We start from the raw sequence: 23,918 nt of genomic DNA, 5'->3' as shown, positions 1-23,918 counted from the left end.
CTAAAAGTTTCGAAATCATTTCGAACCAAAAATATATACATATCTATAGCTACATACATATATATATGTATGTATGTATGGATATATATGTATATGTGTGTGTATATAGAACAACAACAACAATAATAGAATATTTAAAAATAAACTTTATAGACAATTTGTTGAAATTTTTAAATGCTTTCAAATCATTGCGATCTCGCACTTCGGTCGTTTTAGATCCAATTCCTTTGGCGGATGTTTTAACGAATTCTAACGGATTTTCAAACGAAATTTTTTTTCTGATTTTAACTGAAAACGAAGCGATAAATAAAAGGCTTTTTTAGTCCTTTACAAAATAAAAAGAAAACGAAGCTTATTTTTTGTGTGCATATAGACAATTGTGAATTAAAGTTTAACCAAACTCTAGTAAGTGCAGTGTATGAGAAGTGAGAATTTTCAAAAAAAAATTTGGATTCAAAATAATTTAAATAAAATTCCAATAAATTATTTTGGAATTTAAATAATTTTTCAACAAAAAAAATAAATAAAAATAAATAAAAATTATTTTTGAAACAAAAATTTTTGAAAAAAATTCGAAAAAAAATTAAAAAAAAATTGAAAAAAAATTAAAAAAAATTTGAAAAAAAAACTTTTTTGAAAAAAAATTGAAACATTTTTTTAAAATAAAAAAATATTTTTAAAATAATTTCAAAAAAATATTTTTAAAATAATTTCAAAATTTTAAATTAAAAAAAAAAATTAATTAAAAAAAATATTTAGGGAATTTTGTAATAAAATTTTATTTTACGTAATGTTTGTAGTGAAACCGTTAAGCAGATTTTGAATTTGAAATATTTCGTTTAATTTTCTCAATGATTTGTGTTAGTGGTTTTTAAAAATATTTTTTTTTTTTCGAAAATTAAACGCTTGCGCCTACAAATTCTTGCTGGCACCCATCCATTCACTCACTTACTCACTCAGTCACTTGTTTATTTTATGCCGATCTATAATTAGTAACAACCCACACCTTTAGTATTTTTTTTTTTTTTTTTTGAAATTTTTACAAATCTATCATGGGGTGGCACGATCGGTGGTTTGGTTTATACCAAACGTTTAAAATACCAGCACTAATACCCAATCAAATAGCAAAATATTTTCTTAAACATGTGTTAGTAGTGTGTCTGTGTAAACTTACGCACAGTAAAACTACAAAAACAAATGTTTTTCTTTTCGAAAATTAAAGAATTTTCTTTTTATAAATGAAAATACTATCCAATTACCACACACACTTACACACACACATACAATTCAAACTCAAAAAGAAAGAGTAAAATATATAGAAATAGGAAAATTTACTTATTTGGAATTTCGAAAAATTTATTTCATTAATTTTGTAGAGGTAAATAACTTTAAGAGAGAGAGAGCGAAAAAAAACAAACATATAGAAAATCCACGGGTAATCCATAAGAAATTAGGTCACCACTAAAAAAACAAATATAACAAAATAAAACCAATAACTAAAATATTTATAAAAAAAAATTTTAAATTTTTAAAAATAAAAAAAAATAAAAAAAAACAAAATTAATAACTTTTTTTTTCTTTCATTTCTCTTACAGGGAAGCATTTGGGCTGAGACGACGAGATATTAATTTGTTCATTTTATTTGAATTCTAAAACTATATTAAAAAAAATAACAAGAAATTTTGCGTTTTTGCAAAAAAACTCTAGCCCTATCTCAAACGAGTTTTTTTTTTAAATTCAATTATTTTTTAAAAACCGAAAACTAATTCAAAATGCCGCGTCCAATTGCTAGCCAAGAAGATGAGGATCCAACCCCATACTTGTTTGTATCGTTGGAACAAAGGCGTATCGATCAATCGAAACCCTATGACTCTAAGAAGAACTGTTGGGTTCCCGATGAGAAAGAGGGTTATCTCCTTGGTGAAATTAAGGCCACCAAGGGTGATATTGTCAGCGTTGGCTTGCCCGGCGGTGAGGTAATACAAATCGTAACATTATGACAAATTCAACAATACAACAACTTTAAAGACAAATATCGTGGTTTATAAAAATTTTATAGTTTTCATTACATACTTTAACATTGTACCCAGAAATGGCAACAAAATGTTTAATTTCTATTTAAAGCTAAATTTTTTTTAATGGATCTTTCCTGTCCATTATAAAATTTACTATAATTATGGATCTTAAATACATTTTGTTGTTTAGTTAATGAAAATTCTAAAATTATTCACTATAATATAGGTAAAAGATTTTAAAGCCGATAAAGTTGAAAAAGTCAATCCACCAAAATATGAAAAAGTTGAAGATATGGCTGACATGACTGTCTTGAACACACCTTGTGTCTTGCACAATTTGAAGCAACGTTACTATGCCAAACTTATCTACGTAAGTGTCCCACAACAAACCATACTAATCTATGTTTTTCTTTCCTTCTATTTCTTTCTATCGAACTATCTATCAAAAAAAAAAATCTTAAAACCAAAAAAATCAAAAAAATCTTCTAAATTGGGGTGTTTGTTAAACGTCATGGGGTTGTAAATATTTTGCATTTAAAATGATAAAATAAAAGACCAAAGATTTCAAGAAAGATCAGCTCCAACAAGTCAACCCTCCCAAATACGAAAAGGCTGAGGATATGTCTAACTTGACATACCTTAACGATGCCTCCGTACTCCATAACTTGAGACAAAGATACTACCACAAACTTATCTACGTAAGTATGCCGGGCAAAAGCTTATAAATGTTAAGCTTTTTGTTAAAGCTTTCAATGTTTTATGTTTATAATCTCTAACATCTTAGGTCCTCAAATAGTCTTATTAAACAATATCATTTAAAACTTTTGGAGAAACTCATTTTAACTGCTCTAAGGCCTTTTAAAAAAATTATAAATTTATTAAAAAAAAGCTTTTAAAAACACACTAATTGGCATTTATTTGGAAAAAATAAGCTTTTATCTGCTTTAGTATCATTTCAATTTCCCCTTTATTTGTTGTGTTTAGGTCCAAAAATTGGATCTTACGCGTCCAGGGTCTAATTGTTGTACCCATTCATTAACAAATCATTTGTATGGGAAATTTATCAAAATTTTTACTTCATTTGAAAATGTTGTAATAATGATCATTGCAATTGTCATTAATACGCCTTAATAAGCTTTACACAATGCTTGCTCTAACTTAAACGCTAAAACTTTGCTCCTCTTACCACCACCAGTCTTGAGAACTTCAACTGGCCGATATTCCCTTAAACACACACACACACATGCACAACAACTGCATTCATAAATCGGTATAAAAATGAACTCCAAACAAACTGGATCCAAAAAAAAAATACCAACATGCGATGAATCATATAAAACTCTTCACAATCACATAAAAAACACTTCGTTAAAATAGACAAAAACGAAGATAAACGAAGAAAACCAGCATATAACAGTAAAACTATGACTTAACTGAGCTGAGATTTTCATCATACTTCAAATCTAAAAAAAAAAATATTCCCACCCCCAAACCCAACCAAAAAAAAAGAAAGATAAAATCATTTAAAACATGATCTTTTGTTTTTACCCTCCCTGTAGTAAAATTTTTTATATATATGAAAAACTACAGAACGAAATCTAAAATCTGGAAGTAAATTTCGTTATATATACGAAATTATTCACCAACTTAGATATCGTTCTATAGCAGGTTTTTCTTTAAGGAAAAACTAATGTAATTTCTTTTTTTTCACCCTTTTTTTTGTTACAATTTAAAAAACTATATATATACAGACCTACTCTGGTCTTTTCTGCGTTGCCATCAATCCCTACAAGCGTTACCCCGTATATACCAACCGTTGCGCTAAGATGTACCGTGGTAAGCGTCGTAATGAAGTGCCACCCCATATTTTCGCCATTTCTGATGGTGCCTACGTCGACATGTTGACCAACCACGTCAATCAATCTATGTTGATTACCGGTGAGTCTGGTGCTGGTAAGACTGAAAACACCAAAAAGGTAATTGCTTACTTTGCCACCGTTGGTGCTTCCACCAAGAAGGATGAAAGCCAAAAGAACAAGGGTTCCTTGGAAGATCAAGTCGTACAAACCAATCCTGTTCTTGAAGCCTTCGGTAACGCCAAGACCGTCCGTAACGATAACTCTTCTCGTTTCGTAAGTATTAACTTGTTGGATATTTCTCTTTGTTTCTCTTATTAATACAAATTTTCTTTATCTCTCTCTCTCTTGGTACTTAGGGTAAATTCATCCGTATTCATTTCGGCCCCACTGGTAAATTGGCTGGTGCTGATATTGAAACTTGTAAGTATTTGTATTTGTTTTAAATAAACTTTTTCGCTCTTTACTTACTGTCTCTCTTTTCTTTTCTCTTTTCTTATAGACTTGTTGGAAAAGGCTCGTGTCATCTCTCAACAATCTTTGGAACGTTCTTACCACATTTTCTACCAGATCATGTCTGGTTCCGTTCCCGGTGTTAAAGGTATATTCTTATGTTTACATCATTATCACTCAATCACTTTCTTATTCTCTCTCTCTCTCTTTATACATATATCTATCTATCATTCTCATTTGTCTCTTTTATTTTTACGTATATATCTGTCATTTTCATTTGTTGGTCTTCTCCATGTTTAGATTTTAGGTCAATCGATGACCTTTACTCATTTACACATGTTAAAAAAAAAGAACATTTGAAAACTACAGTTAACTTTTTTCTCTCGTGTCTTTTAAACAATTAGTTAATACTCTTTTGTTTAGAATTCCATTGCAATTTTTATGAAAAACATTTACGACATCAAACACTCACTCATCCATAACATTTGTTTTGATTTTATATAGAATACTGTTTGTTGTCCAACAACATCTACGATTACCACATTGTCTCTCAGGGCAAGGTTACTGTTGCCAGTATCGATGATGCTGATGAATTCTCCCTTACCGATGTAATTTCCTTTTACTTTTATATATATTTTTTATAAATAATTTTTTTTTTTAAATCTAACGCCTCTAATGCAATCTAAGCAGCAGCAGCAAATCTTTAGTAGTTCCAACAATAGTGAATAGATTCAAACGAAAGCGATTAGTATTGAAAAAAGCTTTAACATTCTAACCAATCAGTTGATTAGTAGATATAGCAAATGAAATGAATAGTTAGTTTTTTTTTTTGATATACAACTTTAGGTTTCTTTTTAAACTTTTGATTTCAATCACTCACCGAAACTTTTACTTCTTCTACTTATGGTCTTACAATATTTGTATATATATAGAAAAAAGTATGATATTTCAGTTGAATTTTTAATTTAAAACTATTTTATATAAATATATATATTATGTATGTATTTTATATGATATAAAGAGATGACATTTTTATCACCACATATTGGTGATTATCCCGGAATATGTCAGGGTAAAACCAGGATACCCGGTGTCAACGATGGTGAAGAATTTGAATTAACCGATGTAAGTTGGGTTTGACTAAAACGCCATAAAAAACCAAACCAAAATCAATTCAACCCAAAAAACTTCCTAGAGCCCTTAACTTTTTTTATACATATGAAAAAAAACCAAACTTTTGAAAATATTTCTATATCCCTTAAGCCTAGAGCTTTCATAAAATTTTTCTTCTCTTTTCTTTCTCTCTCTGTCTCTGTCTCTTATATTTTATATATATATATATTCTTTTGGAAAAGCTCTCTCACTTTTCTTTAAACACCAGTTTGTATTTGTTAATACAATATATAAATATTATAAATTAGTAAATATTTTATTTATCCCTTTTGTATATAGAAATAATTTTCGTTAATTATTCCGGAATTTCTATCTCTTGAATTATAAATATATCAAGCTCCGTTTGCCGTAACAAATATCTTTCTCTCTCTCTCTCTCTCTCTTTCTTATACACATATCTTCTTATTTCTATTATCTTTCTTCTAAAACTTTCCTACTCTTACTCTTTAACTCTATAATGTGTCTTTCTACACACACTTACACACTCGGTCCCTTGCAGTATGTAAATACACCCTTTAATAGTTTTGAATCTGGTTAGGAGCAGGGCTCGGTTTTTGGGGAAAAACTTACAAAATTTAATTTAAAATTCTTCTTCCTTACTGAGGCACTGGGTTTTTTTTGGATGTTTTACTGTAGTTAATAGAGAAAATGAAAACCATTTCTAAATAAGAACATGCCCGCTCCTAGCTTGGATTTATTATATTGAATCCTTGTAGATACACTTTGAGTTGATCATGATAAAAAAAACACACACACTCTCACACAAACACTCACCTATATAACATTAGCATTGTGATTGTTCTATGGAAAAAATCATAAAAATCTTTTTCCATTTAAACGAGCGTTTTGAGTGAAAATAAACAACAACAAAAACATGGACGTTTCGTACTTTTACATATTGTTGTTATTTCTTCATTGTTTAAGCAAAAAAAAGAAAAGAGAAAAAAAGAACTTAAAACTTGAAACTTTTTCATGACTTAGATATGTGCTTCTTGTCTGACAACATTTACGACTACTATAACGTATCCCAGGGTAAAGTCACTGTACCCAACATGGATGACGGTGAAGAATTCCAGCTTGCCGATGTAAGTTCCACCAAAATGTCAGGATATTAAATTCAAGAAAACACAACTCCCTCCAATACCTATAAAAACCAATACCAAATTTCCCAAAATACATACATATACATATACATACATATGTATACTGGTATTTAGAAAAGGCCAATCTATATGTGATGGCTACAACCTACACCTATTACTTAATACCCCTACAAAACCCCCTTAAAACACATACACACTTACATTTAATTTTCGATTCGATTCTGTGTTTTCTTTTTTTTATTTTAAAATAATTTTTTTTGTACTGTGTATGGCCTGACCTTTTTCTCTTTGTTCCGAACTCTTGAAGTATTTCTGTCTGTCTTTCTCTCTCTGGATGATGAAGAAGACAATGAATCAGATTGAAAAAAGAAGAGTTTTATATTTAATGGATTTGATATCCCTTTGTTTCAATCCCCCTAATGTTTGTGTTTGTAAGATTTGTAGGACTTGACTTGGTTTGAAGCTCCAATAAAAGATCTACAAATCATTGACTAAAGTGGAATGAGAATGTTTGGTTGAAAAAAAAAAATAAATAATAAATGGCATGTTGAACAATATCAAAAACCTTTTAAAATATTGAAATAATTTCAATATTTAAATTCCCGAATTTGAATAGAAACCAACGACTGACCATCAATAGAATACTTGATCGTGTCGTTTAAAATTTACTATAATTTTGTGTTGATTTTAAGTTATTTTAAACAATTTCATACATTTGACTATAGAATGCACGTTTTGATTTAAATTCATAATTAATTCGATCTAAAGAAAAAATTTGTAAATTAAAAAACCTCTCCTCCCCATCCCCGTCATTTGTTACTTTTTCCAAAGTACATATCTTCATCTTTAATTCCGGAATATATTTGTACTCATTTCTTTTGTAATTAATGTAAAAAAAACAATCAAGAAATTAAGGAATGTTAGTTAAAGTTATTAATAAAAATCCATAAAAACGGATTTAATTGTTAAGAAATTTAAAAAAACAGTTTACAGGAATGTTAAAAAAATATGTTTAGGTGTAATTTTGCTTTAAAATAAATAACATTAATTAACCAAAAAAAAAAACAAGCTTGAAAATAACTAAAATTATTTATAAGAAATAATACTAAATAAATAACAAATAATTTATAAAAAATTAAGCATGCAACTCACAGAAAAGAAACAATTAAAACTCACCTAAAAACTCAACTTGAAAAAAAAACGCTTACAACTGGCTTTTTTTAAAAAACCCACAAAATGAAACAAAAACCAAAACTAAACAAAAATTTTTAATGTATAATTTCTCTCCTTCTACCTATTCCTAAAATGAAAAAAAAACAACAGCAAGCCTTCGATATCTTGGGCTTCACTAAGCAAGAAAAGGAAGATGTCTACAAGATCACCGCCGCTGTCATGCACATGGGTGGCATGAAGTTCAAGCAACGTGGTCGCGAAGAACAAGCTGAACAAGATGGTGAAGAAGAAGGTGGTCGTGTTGCCAAATTGTTCGGTTGTGATACCGCTGAATTGTACAAGAACTTGTTGAAACCCCGCATTAAGGTCGGTAACGAATTCGTCACCCAAGGTCGTAACGTACAACAAGTCACCAACTCAATTGGTGCTCTCTGTAAGGGTGTTTTCGATCGTCTCTTCAAATGGTTGGTCAAGAAGTGTAACGAAACTTTGGATACTAAGCAAAAACGTCAACACTTCATTGGTGTATTGGATATTGCTGGTTTTGAAATTTTCGACGTAAGTTTTCAGTATACCAACACAAACACATATTAACATTCATACATATACATATACACATTTATCATCTAAAAAAAGCTCTTAATGAAAATTTTATTAAATGTTATTACTCTTTAGTAAAAGAGTAAAACTTTTAATAAAGATCTTTCATCCAAGAGCAGGGTTAGGTAAAGAAAAGAGTTTACTCTCTTTTTCTTTTTGCCTAACCCCAACAACAAATTAACACTCCTACATATATTTATACACAATTGGGCATAATTTAAAAAAAAGAAAGAAAAACTTCACACTATCTCTTATACTACGAGAGAGAACTTTCAATGACTTGCTCACCTTAATCTCTCGATAGTACAACGGCTTCGAACAATTGTGTATCAACTTCACCAATGAGAAGTTGCAACAATTCTTCAACCATCACATGTTCGTATTGGAGCAAGAAGAATACAAGAAAGAAGGTATTAACTGGGACTTTATCGATTTCGGTATGGACTTGTTGGCTTGTATCGATTTAATTGAAAAGGTGCTTAAATGACAATTATGACATATAGTTCTGTTAGTTCTGTCTCTCCTCAATGTAAAAACCCATTTTGTCTTCGCTAGATGTATTAGTTGGAACTGTTTTGTACAGTTCTAAAAGCACTGTAAAGTTAAATTATACAAACTTGCAAAAGCAGTATAGATTTGACTTTACAAAGCTTTTTTTTGTCTATTAATGAAAAAGCTTTAGCTTTTTTTGAGAAATCTATCCAATGAATGTATGTCAGCACCATATTTTGTTATTTTGTTTGTTTGTATCTATTTAGTAGCAACTAAAGCTAAATTTTATTTAAAATTTCAAATGTGAACAATTTAAAGGGGAAAAACAGGTAAATTTTTTGTAAAAATTTTGCACTTTTGCACACTGAACGAACTTACATCCAAGCACAAACATTTAAATGCACCTAATAGTATGTATTATTTGTATAAATGAATGTTCACATAATTACACATGTATCCAAAATTATAGTACAACGGTTTTGAACAATTGTGTATCAACTTCACCAATGAAAAGTTGCAACAATTCTTCAACCACCACATGTTTGTGTTGGAACAAGAAGAATACAAGAAGGAAGGCATTGACTGGGCCTTCATTGATTTCGGTATGGATTTGTTGGCCTGTATCGATTTAATTGAAAAGGTTTGTCTTATACAAAAAAACAAAAAAGAGAAACTTTAACTAAAAACGGCGGGCCGCAAATTTTTCTTCTCTTTAGTTACTTAAAAATCAAATAAGTAATAAATGAGATTATTAACAGTATTCTCTGGCACATTACTTGGAATTGAAACTCTAGTAATGTGTTACTTCTTCTTCTGACACATTTCTGTCTTTCTTTCTCTCACTCTCTCTCTCTCTCTCTATCTGTGTGTGTTTTCTGCACGATCTTACACGTCATATATACATCAACACAAGGACTTTATTTTACATTTGTTATGTATCCTTAAATATCTTTAGCACAATCCTTTTTATTATGTATTGTTTTTCATTTGAATTTCTTAAAATTTTTCTTCCATCTTGGACTATCTATACTGTCTCTACCTATAAACAAAAAAAAAAAAACATTGTCTCGAAATCCTTGAACCTTAAACAGTACAATGGTTTCGAACAATTGTGTATCAACTTCACTAATGAGAAGTTGCAACAATTCTTTAACCATCACATGTTTGTGTTGGAACAAGAAGAATACAAACGTGAAGGCATTGACTGGGCCTTTATTGATTTCGGTATGGATTTGTTGGCCTGTATTGATTTAATTGAAAAGGTTTGTCCTTAAAAAATGAAATGAAAACAAAAATTGGCCTTAAATTAATCGAATGCAATACAACAATGGAATGTTATAAACAAGCTTGATATTATCCTAGTCTATTGTCCAAAAGGATTTATTCTCGCTCACATCACTGAAACTTAAGACTTAAGTGATATCTGTGTATGTTTGGCTTTATTTCCAACAAAAAAACTACAAAATCCTTACAAAAACACCTAAACGTTAAAGAAACTTGATAAATCTAATTATAATGAGAAATCAAGTTTATCAAAAACTTTCCAACCTCCCTCCCCCCAACGAAAAGAAAAGTGCTTTTGAAAGCACTTCCAAATTCTCCAAATTTCATCAACGAAATAAAAAGCGAAACAAAAACCCATGTATGTATGTATAATAACTAACCTCAATAATATCACCCTCATCTACATCACATGAAAAATATATATATTCCTACATCCCCCCTACCCCAAACTCATGACTAATTTCCAAAAAAAAATTGTTCTAATTCCGATATACAGTACAACGGTTTCGAACAATTGTGTATCAATTTCACTAACGAAAAATTGCAACAATTCTTCAACCATCACATGTTCGTTTTGGAACAAGAAGAATACCAACGTGAAGGCATCGAATGGACTTTCATTGATTTTGGCATGGATTTGCAAATGTGTATTGAATTGATTGAGAAGGTATAAACTTAAGAGAAAACTGATCACTGACTACCGATCAGTGTTACACTTTCTCACTTTTCTTAAACAAAAACAAAAAACTACTACATACTTACTAGTCTTCTAAACAAAAAGTAGCATTGAAAAGTAAAACTAAAGCTTTTTACTAAAACAAAAGCTATAAATGAAAAAAAAAAACTGTAAAATCACACTATCACCTTCTAAATCTATATCCTAACCATTTTCCTTAACTCTCTATCACTCCAGTGCTCTAACTAAGCTAGATATTTGTTATTGTTAATGAATAATCATAATTTTAAGTATTTTCTTATTGAGCAATTAAAACTCTTAGAACTATCTCTCTCTCAAAGCTTTCTAAAAGAAAAACTAACCCATTTCTTTGGTATTGGTAAGTACCGTTAAATAAAAAAAATCTTGTGCACTAAACCTCTAGTAAACGTGGCTCGTTAAAAAAATGTAGAAAATCTAACCCTTTTAATCTTACAGCAAAAAAAACAAGAACTAATGGAAATTTTCTCTCTCTCTCTTTTTCTCTTCCTTCGTAACTTGCAAAACTATAGCCTATGGGTATCTTGTCCATCCTTGAAGAAGAATCTATGTTCCCCAAGGCTACTGATCAAACCTTCGCCGAAAAGTTGACCAACACTCACTTGGGCAAATCTGCTCCCTTCCAGAAGCCCAAACCACCAAAGCCCGGTCAACAAGCTGCTCACTTCGCTATTGGCCATTATGCTGGTGTTGTAGCCTATAACATCACCGGTTGGTTGGAAAAGAACAAGGATCCCTTGAACGACACTGTTGTCGATCAATTCAAGAAATCCCAAAACAAATTGTTGGTAGAAATCTTCGCTGATCACCCTGGTCAATCCGGTGGCGGTGAACAAGCTAAGGGCGGTCGTGGTAAGAAGGGTGGTGGCTTCGCTACTGTATCTTCAGCCTACAAGGAACAATTGAACAGCTTGATGACCACCTTGCGTTCAACACAACCTCACTTCGTCCGTTGTATCATTCCCAATGAAATGAAACAACCTGGTGTTGTAGATGCTCACTTGGTTATGCATCAATTGACTTGTAACGGTGTACTTGAAGGTATCCGTATTTGCCGTAAAGGTTTTCCCAACAGAATGGTATACGCTGATTTCAAGCAACGGTAAGTTACAACACAACATGCTCATCAGTCACAAATGACAACAGAAACAAAATCATTTCTGTGTATTTAGGTTTTCGCAAATAGTTTACAGGTTAATGGTGTTAGAACCTATAGCCATGTAGTTAGAAACAATTGGATAGGAGCTCATTTCATTTTAAATATGTCGTTATGAAATATTTTATTAAAACAAGTTTATTTTTTACTCTTCCTCATCGAACAGTTATATGATTTTGGCTCCAGCTATTATGGCTGCTGAAAAACAACCCAAGAATGCCGCAGCCAAGTGTTTGGAATCTGTCGGCTTGGATTCCGATATGTACCGTATTGGTCACACCAAGGCACGCAAGCTATATGAAAAATATATCCCCCTACTTATGTAGTGAACTCTCCTCTCCCCCCAATGTAGTTTTTATCCACTTATGTGTAGTTTTTGGTGAACCTTGGTGCTGTACCTTGTGTACTATTTTTAATTTGTATTTCACTTGTCTCTCTTTAATGAGTTTTATGTTTATTGATGCTCCCTCTCTTTCTGCCTGTTGTTTACACTATATGATAGTGTTGACAATTGCTGATGGAGAGAACGAGCTTGGTCATTTTCATGTTTTCTGTAGAAATTGTTTTATACACTTATGTAGAATTTTCAACATCTTTTAAAACACACCTAGTCCATATTCACAACCCCCCTACCCCCTGTAAAATATTGGTTTAAATGTATATTTTAAACAAATTTTTAACAGTTAAAGCACTTTTATTAACTACACATACATACACATACATATTTGCACAGTTTTCAGTTCAATTCCCATTAATAAACTTTAGAAATTCTCTACAGACTCAATCAATGTAGTTGATTACAGTGACCTTTTAAGGTCTTCGTTTTACACGATGAACCTTTATCACACTCTCACCGAAATGTTTGCAATATGTTACACTCTCTCACTTTATGTTAACACACTCTATATTTGTGTTTGTGTTTCACAGGTATCAAATTATTAATCCAGGTGGCATTGTAGGCGTTGCCGATATCAAGAAGCAATCTCAACTTATTCTTGAATCTACTCCACTAGATCCCGATATGTATCGTATCGGTCATACTAAGGCATGATATTTTGACTTATTTTAGATAAATTGAAATTATGCCAATTTGGAAATTTTCGAATTCCCCCCCAAATATCGTACTACCAACCGTTATATAAGAAATAAACGGTGTTAAATGAAAATGTTGAGAATGATTAGGAATGTCTTGCATTTGTCACTTTACTCTCTTGTTTGTTTCATGTGCATGTGCGAAATGTTGATCTTCATAGTTATGACAGTCAACAGCCACAATCACACATACAATTTTTACATTCTCTATTATTTGACTACAATTTATCATAAATTTCTTTTGTTTTATTATTATTTTGATTTCTTTTAATTTATTATTATTTTGATTTATTAATTGATTTATTATTTCTCCTCCTTATCCCCGCACCCTACCATTAGTTACCAAATTTTGAATCCTAAGGGCATTAAGGACCTTGAAGATCCCAAAAAATGTTCCAAGATTCTCATTGAATCCACTGAATTGGACTCAGATCTTTACCGTCTGGGTAACACCAAGGCATGTTATCACAACAATATTTTTCACTTGTCGCACAACAACAACAAAAAGCAAAGCAAACAAAAACACTATTGTAGAAAATTTTGCAAACATTACCAAACGAAGAGACCTTTTAAAGCACTTGAAAGTGTTGGTTATCTTTTGTTATTTTTAGTAGTTTTAGTAGTTTCTTTGAACAGACACATAGAGTTTCTTGAAACACTCGAACAGTGGAAACTCTAGTCTTTATGTTTTATATACACATCGACACTGTTGGACTTTCTATTAGACCTAATCAAACGTTTTTACTAACGTGGTCCTATAGAAATTAGGGTTGTATGCAATTTGTACTTCCCCTCCACCTTACACAAACCATAAAACATTTTACACATACAATTGTAGTAGATTTGATTTATTTTTTTATTTTTTTCTTAATTATTTATTTATGTATTTATTTTATTATTATTATTTAAACACTTTAATCACACATCATTATTACACTATTGCCATTATGTAGTTACCAGATCCTTAACCCCAGAGGTATCAAGGGCGTTGATGATCCCAAGAAATGCACCAAGATCTTGATTGAATCCACTGAACTTGACGATGATCAATATCGTTTGGGTAACACTAAGGCATGCATCTCCAATTTTCATTTAAAACAATATATACCGCTACTTCCAAAAAACAAATGAAAATTCTTCATACAACACACACACAAAACATAATTTTTATATTATTATTACTGCCTGCCTGCCTGTGTCTCTTTACCTCTTTAGCTCCCCAAGCACCCGCCCCTTTAAAAGGAAAAGTAGTTTGAAACAAGTTTGTAAACTTGCCAATACTACTGGGCCCAAAGCAATAAAATATTGTACGGCCATCTCCTACCCAAGCCATTTATTTATTTTATTTAGTTAAGCCAAGAACCCTAAGAGCGTAAACAGAAAAACCTTAGAAAAAAGGTCATTACAACTCTTTGGGGTTTTTTTAGGTTCATTCCTTTTATTATTATTTGTAGTATTAGTAATTGATTTTATTTATTTATTTAACACTAACTTTTTCTTTTTACATCCTACATCCACCCAACATACACACACACACATTAAATGTATACTTAATTTATTTAAATACATGATCGCAAAACCCAATACAGCTACCAGATCATGTGTCCTACACTGCTTAAGGGTGTTGATAAACCCATGAAGGCCACCGAAATTATTATTAAATACATTGATTTGCCCTCAGATCAATATCGTCTCGGTAACACCAAGGTATATAATTGACAATATACTTGCCAAACAACAACAACAACAAAAATCAAATCAAATTCATAACATTTGTACATACAGCATTAGAATAGCAATAGAAACTAACAACTCATTATTGAAAAAAAAAACTAATAAATTATTATTAAATGTTGTGTTTGTTATCTGTTTCTAAATTAACTTTCCTTAGAAACTCTCCTTAAAAGGGGAGAATTTACTAAACTCTCTCTCTCTCTCTCTTTCTACAAGAGAGCAAAAAAAGTGTTTTTGAAGAATTAAGCTTAAGCTAAATGAAAAAAAAAATATGTTTCAGCAAAGTAATTAACTAAATATATTGGAATAAGAAGATTTTTAAACCCTTTAAAACTTTGCTGGAACATAGTAAATGTTGCTTACAAAATAACGCTAGAATATTAGATATTAACATATTATTTATTTCTCTTTTCCTCCAACCTTGCCCTGCCAAAAAATTTCGCTTTACGAAATTCTTTCTTCGTTTTTGTGCCTTTCGTATGTTTGCAAAATCTATAGGTGTTCTTCCGTGCCGGTGTCTTGGGTCAAATGGAAGAATTCCGTGATGAACGTTTGGGCAAAATCATGTCCTGGATGCAAGCCTGGGCTCGTGGTTACTTGTCCCGTAAGGGCTTCAAGAAATTGCAAGAACAACGTGTTGCCCTCAAGGTTGTTCAACGCAACTTGCGCAAATACTTGCAATTGCGTACCTGGCCCTGGTACAAATTGTGGCAAAAGGTCAAGCCTTTGCTCAATGTATCCCGTGTTGAAGATGAAATTGCTGTAAGTATAAGTACAAAAAAGAAAAAAAAAACCGAAATGAAAACAAGCTGACGAGTTATTGCTTAAGGAGCTGGTTACACGTATGGCAGCCACAAATCAAATTATTTGAGTGAGATGAAGAAAATTAAAACTACCAAATTATAAATTTATTAATAATATTGAGGTGCTGGCTTGTTGCTTTAAATATGATTTGTCATTTTAAAAAATTAAGTGAACAATTCACTCAATTTCTATAAAACACACACACATATATACATACACTCAGAAAACTGCTCAGAAATTGAAAAATTTCTCTAATGACTAAGGAATTCTTTTTTGCTGGCAACGCACTTATAAGATTTTGAAGATATTTGAAAAACAAGACCCTCAAATATTTGAAATTTTCGCGTGGCACTGCAAAAACAAATCATTTTTAAGCAGCTGTTGTGGCATATAATATGCATCCACTTAATTATCAAATGGTTATTTCAATTACAATGTTTGTTGAACCGCCCTCCCTCATACCCCTCGATTTCCTAAATTATATATAAAAGAATTGAGGAAACCAAATCAAAATCTTAAGCCACCTACACTATTGGAATAAATAGATAAATTAATCAGTTTGTTGATGATTTATTTCTGATGACTAAATTATTATTGATTTGGTGTTACAAAATATGAAATCTATTTTAGGAACTACCACTCACTCATACACCTAAATCCTTAGTAAATCTAAAATAATAAAAATGGCCTACATTCGCCATTACTATACACACACACGCACACACACACACTCAAAAACTTACACAGATTTTTATCTGGAATATATTTTTCAAAAATTGTTAATTAATGAGTTAAGGAAATGTTAGTTCTGTTTAAGCATAGCCAAATTATATTTTAGAAAAATTTTGGCATCAGAATCCTCTCGAATCCATATAAAATATGTCTTGGCCATATTTGTATGGGTGTAATGAAATATTTATGGCCTAACCTCTGGTGATTTGTTTTTCAAATCTGTTGGCTGCTATTAATTAATTAACAGAAGAAAACAAGTGTGATGTAGTAGTTCTTACCCCTAGTAGTGGGTCTGGCGCATTCAATTAACATAAACATACTACTCTTGCTTGCCACATATTCCACTCAAAACAAAAACAACAAAAAAAAAGAAGAGTAAAAATAAACGCAACAATTTGTTTCAAAAGATGAGTAATTAATAATTACACACACACACATACATATAAAGAAATATACAAATTCCTCTATAAAATGAAATTTAATAAATCTTTTCATAATTGTGTGCTAGTGTTAGTGTTTCAATTGAATTCTAATAATTTACATATCCATCCATGCTAAATGTGAAAAAGAGATGGCAAGAAATGAAATTGAAAAAATACACCTGTGTCAAATCGATCGTTTAGCATGATCGTTAAAAGAAATTCTGAAAATGATGAAGCATACCAAGTGTGCATAAATTGTGAGTAAGTACTCAACACACACACATATTAACATTATTCAATATGATTTGATATAATTGTTGGGCGTTGCTAATTAAAATTAATTTGAATTTTGAATTTGAAAATTCATCGAGCACTTTGCAATTGCAAGCATTCCAGTTGTTGACCAGTAGCTAAACGGATCTAATAGTTACCTGGGCTAAAGCGAACACATAATTCATACTTCATCTAAACGATTTAAACGAACAACAAGCAACTATAGCTGCAGCAAATTTAAACGATAATTAATTCAAATAAAATTTTAAATACAAAAACCAAACAATTTCAAAAAAAATTTTGCAAAAGTAAAATTAAAACAAATTTATTCAATAATCTCAAAATAATATTCATTAAAAATGGCTGAAGATAAAAAAGTGAAAAAATCGAAAAAATCTGAAAAAAGTGAAAAATCTGAAGAAGTTGGCTCAGCTACACCACCAGCTGAAGCAAAATCAGATACTGCCAGTGCTGAGGAAACTCCAGCAGCTGCAGCAGCAGCAGCAGCAACTGAAATTAAACCCGAAGAACCAGTGGCTGCAGAAACGACACCAGCTCCTTTACAAGAACCCGAACCAGCAATGCCAACACCACAAGCTGCAACATCTGAAACCACTAATAAATCTTCTAATTCTGATTTACAGCGTCTTGAAGAGAAGGCTAAGAAGGCTGAAGAAGCTCATGCTGCCGAAGTTAAGGTACGCAAGGAATTGGAAGCCCTTAATGCTAAGTTGTTAGCTGAAAAGACTGCCTTGTTGGACTCCTTGTCTGGTGAAAAGGGTGCCTTGCAAGATTACCAAGAAAGATGCGCTAAACTCCAAGCTCAAAAGAACGACCTCGAAAACCAATTGCGCGTAAGTATTTTCAAATTTCCTAAAAAAAAAAATTAAAACAAGCAAAAAATCAAGATTGTCAATGAATTGTGGAAATCAGTGAAGCAAATATGGTCATCAAAAACTCAACGAACGGAATCATAATTTAATAGAAAAAATGACTAATTATGTGCTTTGATTTCCCAATAACAAAATTTATGGCAATTTTGTTTTTGATTTGTGCTAAATATAGATCTTAGCCAATTCATATCACTCACACACGACATTTATTATTTACCCCATATACATATAGGACATCCAAGAGCGCTTGACTCAAGAGGAAGATGCCCGCAACCAATTGTTCCAACAGAAGAAGAAGGCTGACCAAGAAATCTCTGGCCTCAAGAAGGACATTGAAGACTTGGAATTGAACGTCCAAAAGGCTGAACAAGATAAGGCCACCAAGGACCACCAAATCCGCAACTTGAACGATGAAATCGCCCACCAAGACGAACTCATCAACAAGTTGAACAAGGAGAAGAAGATGCAAGGTGAAAGCAACCAGAAGACTGGTGAAGAACTCCAAGCTGCCGAAGACAAGATCAACCACTTAAACAAGGTCAAGGCTAAGTTGGAACAAACCTTGGATGAATTGGAAGACTCCTTGGAACGCGAGAAGAAATTGCGTGGTGATATTGAGAAATCCAAGCGCAAGGTTGAAGGTGACTTGAAACTTACCCAAGAAGCCGTCTCCGATTTGGAACGCAACAAGAAGGAATTGGAACAAACCATCCAACGCAAGGACAAGGAATTGTCCTCCATCACCGCCAAATTGGAAGATGAACAAGTTGTTGTTAGCAAGCACCAACGCCAAATCAAGGAATTGCAAGCCCGCATCGAAGAATTGGAAGAAGAAGTCGAAGCCGAACGTCAAGCTCGCGCCAAGGCTGAGAAACAACGTGCTGATTTGGCTCGCGAATTGGAGGAATTGGGTGAACGTCTTGAAGAAGCCGGTGGTGCTACTTCTGCCCAAATTGAACTCAACAAGAAGCGTGAAGCCGAACTCAGCAAATTGCGTCGTGACTTGGAAGAAGCCAACATTCAACACGAATCTACCTTGGCTAACTTGCGCAAGAAGCACAACGATGCTATCGCTGAAATGGCCGAACAAGTTGATCAACTCAACAAATTGAAGGCTAAGTAAGTATTCTAATCACTTGAAATCTTTCTTTTCAGTTTGTTTCTTCCAAAGTTGTAGCTGTGGAAAGTAATGTTTGTACTGCCAGTCGTGTTTGTCTGTGTTGAACGTGTCTTAAGTGTTTTTTTGAAAAACAAATATTAAAATTTTCTTAAAATTTCTCCCTATAATAACAGGGCTGAACACGATCGCCAGACTTGCCACAATGAGTTGAACCAAACTCGTTCTGCCTGCGATCAACTTGCTCGTGATAAGGTAATGAATCCTTTCGAGGATCATCACACATATTGCACAAATTACACAATAAAAACCCTTCTTTGTACAAAACCTCCCAAAAATCACACACACACAAACAAAGTATAATAAATTCCTTTAATTCAATTTAAAAAAGATTTGAAAAGCGGCATTTCTGTCTTTCTCTTCCGACGGCTACAAGATGGATTTTCAAGAAGCAACGTTTTACTTTGATTAATATTTCCCTACACACACATTTAACACATTCTAACTAAAACAAAAACTTACTTTATCACCAATCTAGGGCTGAAAAGGAGAAGAACGAATACTACGGTCAATTGAACGATCTCCGCGCTGGTGTTGACCACATTACCAACGAGAAGGTATACATACATTTGACTCCTTTAATTAGAAACGAAATAAAAACGCCGCTGTACATTTTGCTGATTATTATTGTAGATTTGAGAGAGTCAGTTTGGGAATCCGAAGGATTCTTGAACAAATCTCTGATAGCTCTGCTTTGAATCTAATGAATCTCAAGGACTTGTCTTGTATAAGGCCTGTGATTTTAACATGTAGAATATTTGTGAAAATACTTTACTACCGCACTAATCCTTGCCAAAATATGTAGAATCCTTGCTAACAAAAAACTAATTGTACATAGTACACACAATTGCCAAATACAAAATTACATTGTCCCAAATATTTCTATTCGTTACTAATAAATTATCCCATTATCAATCGTTTGAAATATAGGCTGCCCAAGAAAAGATTGCCAAGCAATTGCAACACACCCTCAACGAAGTCCAATCCAAATTGGATGAAACCAACAGAACCCTCAACGACTTCGATGCCGCCAAGAAGAAGCTTTCCATTGAAAACTCCGACCTCTTGCGCCAATTGGAAGAAGCCGAATCCCAAGTTTCCCAATTGTCCAAGATCAAGATCTCCCTCACCACTCAATTGGAAGATACCAAGCGTTTGGCTGATGAAGAAGCCCGTGAACGTGCTACCCTTTTGGGCAAATTCCGCAACTTGGAACACGACTTGGATAACCTCCGTGAACAAGTAGAAGAAGAAGCTGAAGGCAAGGCCGATTTGCAACGTCAACTCAGCAAGGCTAACGCTGAAGCTCAAATCTGGCGCAGCAAGTACGAATCCGATGGTGTTGCCCGCTCCGAAGAATTGGAAGAAGCCAAGAGGAAGTTGCAAGCTCGCTTGGCCGAAGCCGAGGAAACCATCGAATCCCTCAACCAAAAATGCATTGGCCTCGAAAAGACCAAGCAACGCTTGTCCACCGAAGTCGAAGACTTGCAATTGGAAGTCGACCGTGCCAACGCTATTGCCAACGCTGCCGAGAAGAAACAAAAGGCCTTCGACAAGATCATTGGCGAATGGAAACTCAAGGTTGACGATTTGGCTGCTGAACTTGATGCCTCCCAAAAGGAATGCCGCAACTACTCCACCGAATTGTTCCGTCTCAAGGGTGCCTACGAAGAAGGCCAAGAACAATTGGAAGCCGTCCGTCGTGAAAACAAGAACTTGGCTGATGAAGTTAAGGACTTGCTCGACCAAATCGGTGAAGGTGGCCGCAACATCCACGAAATCGAAAAGGCTCGCAAACGCTTGGAAGCCGAAAAGGATGAACTCCAAGCCGCCCTCGAAGAAGCTGAAGCTGCTTTGGAACAAGAAGAAAACAAGGTATTGCGCGCTCAATTGGAATTGTCTCAAGTTCGTCAAGAAATCGATCGCCGCATCCAAGAGAAGGAAGAAGAATTCGAAAACACCCGCAAGAACCACCAACGTGCTCTCGACTCCATGCAAGCCTCCCTCGAAGCCGAAGCCAAGGGTAAGGCTGAGGCCCTTCGCATGAAGAAGAAGTTGGAAGCCGACATCAACGAATTGGAAATTGCTTTGGATCACGCCAACAAGGTAAGTTTCTTAACACACACAAAGCTTCTCATATATACAAGAGCTGTCCTTATTACGAAACTATTTTACTAAATACTTGTATTTATATCATTATAATTAGGCTAACGCCGAGGCCCAAAAGAACATCAAACGCTACCAACAACAACTCAAGGACATCCAAACCGCCCTTGAAGAAGAACAAAGAGCTCGTGATGATGCCCGCGAACAATTGGGTATCTCTGAACGTCGTGCCAACGCCCTCCAAAACGAATTGGAAGAATCCCGCACCCTCCTCGAACAAGCCGATCGCGGTCGTCGCCAAGCCGAACAAGAATTGGCCGATGCCCACGAACAACTCAACGAAGTTTCCGCCCAAAACGCCTCCATCTCCGCTGCCAAGAGGAAATTGGAATCTGAACTCCAAACACTCCACTCTGATTTGGATGAATTGTTGAACGAAGCCAAGAACTCCGAAGAGAAGGCCAAGAAGGCTATGGTTGATGCTGCCCGTCTTGCTGATGAACTCCGCGCTGAACAAGACCACGCCCAAACCCAAGAGAAACTCAGAAAGGCCCTTGAACAACAAATCAAGGAATTGCAAGTCCGTTTGGATGAAGCTGAAGCCAACGCCCTCAAGGGTGGCAAGAAGGCTATCCAAAAATTGGAACAACGTGTCCGCGAATTGGAGAACGAATTGGATGGTGAACAAAGAAGACACGCCGATGCCCAAAAGAACCTCCGCAAATCCGAACGTCGCGTTAAGGAATTGAGCTTCCAATCCGAAGAAGATCGCAAGAACCACGAACGTATGCAAGACTTGGTTGACAAACTCCAACAAAAGATCAAGACATACAAGAGGCAAATCGAAGAAGCCGAAGAAATCGCCGCCCTCAACTTGGCCAAATTCCGCAAAGCCCAACAAGAACTTGAAGAAGCCGAAGAACGTGCCGATTTGGCTGAACAAGCCATCAGCAAATTCCGTGCCAAGGGACGTGCCGGTTCCGTTGGTCGTGGTGCCAGCCCCGCGGTAAGTGTCCAAACCAAAATCATCCATCTCTAAATTCGAATGCTTTTTTATCAACTGCCAACCATTTGCCAAATAATAACGATCATTTTCTCTTTATTATTCTATTTCAAAACAAAATCTCTTGCAATTATTACCACATCCAGATTTAAATTACGCAAAATGGCACTGTAAATGATTCACACGGTCCACATAGAGATTCAATTAGAAAAAAAAACAAAAAGAGAAACTAGATCATAAGTAAAAGCTTTATGCATCTCTTTTTCAACAAAAGAAATGCAACATTCAACATTCAATTTATTACTTTAAACCAAATCGAAAAAAAAATATATTTAAAAAAAATAAAAAAAAATAAACAACCAGCTTACAAAACCCAAACTATTTCATCACCAAAAGCATCAATCTCATCGCAATTAAAAAAAAACAAAAAGTGTCATAGTCAGATCAGTAGAAATCGAGCTGAATTAGAAATATCTCTGCTTTTTTTATAACGATATAATATGATAATTTTATTATTATTACAACTATACTACTACTACAACAACAATTACTACTACTATAATAATTGTATATGTATGTGTGTGTGTACAACAACAATAGCCGGCAGCGTCTAAAGGTGGTCGCAAAAGTGTGCTGGACCAGTAAACAATCTTTCATTACATTTGTAAGTTTCGAAGTGGCCAAGAGGCCCATTTTTCTCAAATCCTGCAAATCCCGAACCCAAAAGAAAACAGCCAATGTTGCGTGTCAAATCATTGAATGAATACACACACATATATGATGCATACATATACATTGAATTATCATTACTTGCACTTGTAACGTGTTGAGTTGTTTGTTTTCCTCTCACCACCTTGTCTTTCATTCTCATTTTTCTGTTATGAGAAGTTTAAAGAAACAAAAAATACAAATTCATGATCCTGTCATTTCACTTTCCAAAACTCGATCATTCGAGGAGAAATTTATTTCTCTTTCCCTTTCTCTATACAATATTCCTCTCATTTTGAGTTTTGTATTGTAAAGTATTCAGTAATATCTTGTTGTTATTGTTGTTCTCTTGGTGATGTATTTTTTTTTCATTTATCTCTCTTTCTCTCATTGTTTGTTTAATCATGCATGCTTCATTCTTTTTAACCTTGTGTTGAAATATATTTATATTTAATAAATTCGTTTTGTCTCTCTTCCCCTCTACAGCCCCGTGCTATGTCCGTGCGGCCACAATTGGACGGTATGGCTTTCCCACCAAGATTCGACCTTGCTCCCGAAGATTTCTAAATGCCATTAAAACATTTTAATTTATTTTATTAATACTATTTCATAATTATTTTATTTTACTTTAATTTATAAATATTTTACAACACTTTTTGTTTTTCTAATTAAAAAAAGAAATAAAAAACAATTTAAAAAATTTATTAAAAAAAAAACATCAACAACTATAAACAATCGAACGACGGGAGGATAAGAATGCACTTAGGCATAAATATCACAACAACAAAAACTCAAAAACCAAAAATAATATATATACTAATACTAGAGATAGTATCCAACTAAATGTATTTTGTAAAATACCAACATAAGAAGCCTAACAAGGACAAAACAAAAATAATGATGAAAAGTGGAAAGAAGAAAGAATGAATTTTCCTAGTGTAGTAACTTTCGCCA

The 23,918-nt window shown here is 33.4% G+C and overlaps 1 protein-coding gene across 33 annotated transcripts; it reads left to right on the top strand.

Moving 5' to 3' along the window:
* The first annotated feature begins 202 nt into the window (after positions 1-202).
* LOC111678371 (myosin heavy chain, muscle) lies at positions 203-23,871 on the top strand. Of its 33 annotated transcripts, none has more exons than XM_023439676.2 (18): positions 203-405; positions 1,596-1,976; positions 2,242-2,385; positions 3,767-4,147; positions 4,231-4,294; positions 4,374-4,472; positions 4,829-4,932; positions 7,924-8,331; positions 10,646-10,816; positions 11,377-11,966; positions 14,702-14,819; positions 15,345-15,608; positions 17,722-17,931; positions 18,203-19,089; positions 19,626-19,704; positions 20,078-21,253; positions 21,354-22,259; positions 23,451-23,871. In XM_023439676.2, exons 2-18 carry the CDS (start codon positions 1,773-1,775, stop codon positions 23,529-23,531), a joined length of 5,886 nt encoding a protein of 1,961 aa, XP_023295444.1. In that variant the 5' UTR covers positions 203-405; positions 1,596-1,772; the 3' UTR covers positions 23,532-23,871. The 33 variants fall into 33 exon arrangements, with proteins under 33 accessions (XP_023295444.1, XP_023295454.1, XP_023295453.1 ...); XM_023439686.2 differs by lacking the exon at positions 10,646-10,816 and adding an exon at positions 9,957-10,127; XM_023439685.2 differs by lacking the exons at positions 10,646-10,816; positions 14,702-14,819 and adding exons at positions 9,957-10,127; positions 14,066-14,183.
* The last annotated feature ends 47 nt before the right edge of the window (positions 23,872-23,918 follow it).

Source organism: Lucilia cuprina, chromosome 2 (genome assembly GCF_022045245.1).
Source record: "Lucilia cuprina isolate Lc7/37 chromosome 2, ASM2204524v1, whole genome shotgun sequence".
NCBI lineage: Eukaryota > Metazoa > Arthropoda > Insecta > Diptera > Calliphoridae > Lucilia > Lucilia cuprina.
Note: the sequence above shows the minus strand (reverse complement) of the source record. Positions and strands in the feature narration are given on the sequence as shown.

What these genes read in the sequence shown, in the direction of transcription:
- LOC111678371 (XM_023439676.2), top strand. Translation starts at nt 1,773, where the DNA reads ATGCCGCGTCCAATTGCTAGCCAAGAAGATGAGGATCCAACCCCATAC. An exon ending in ACTATGCCAAACTTATCTAC is followed by an intron (nt 2,386 to 3,766) that starts GTAAGTGTCCCA and finishes ATATATATACAG; the next exon opens with ACCTACTCTGGTCTTTTCTG. An exon ending in TGGTGCTGATATTGAAACTT is followed by an intron (nt 4,295 to 4,373) that starts GTAAGTATTTGT and finishes CTTTTCTTATAG; the next exon opens with ACTTGTTGGAAAAGGCTCGT.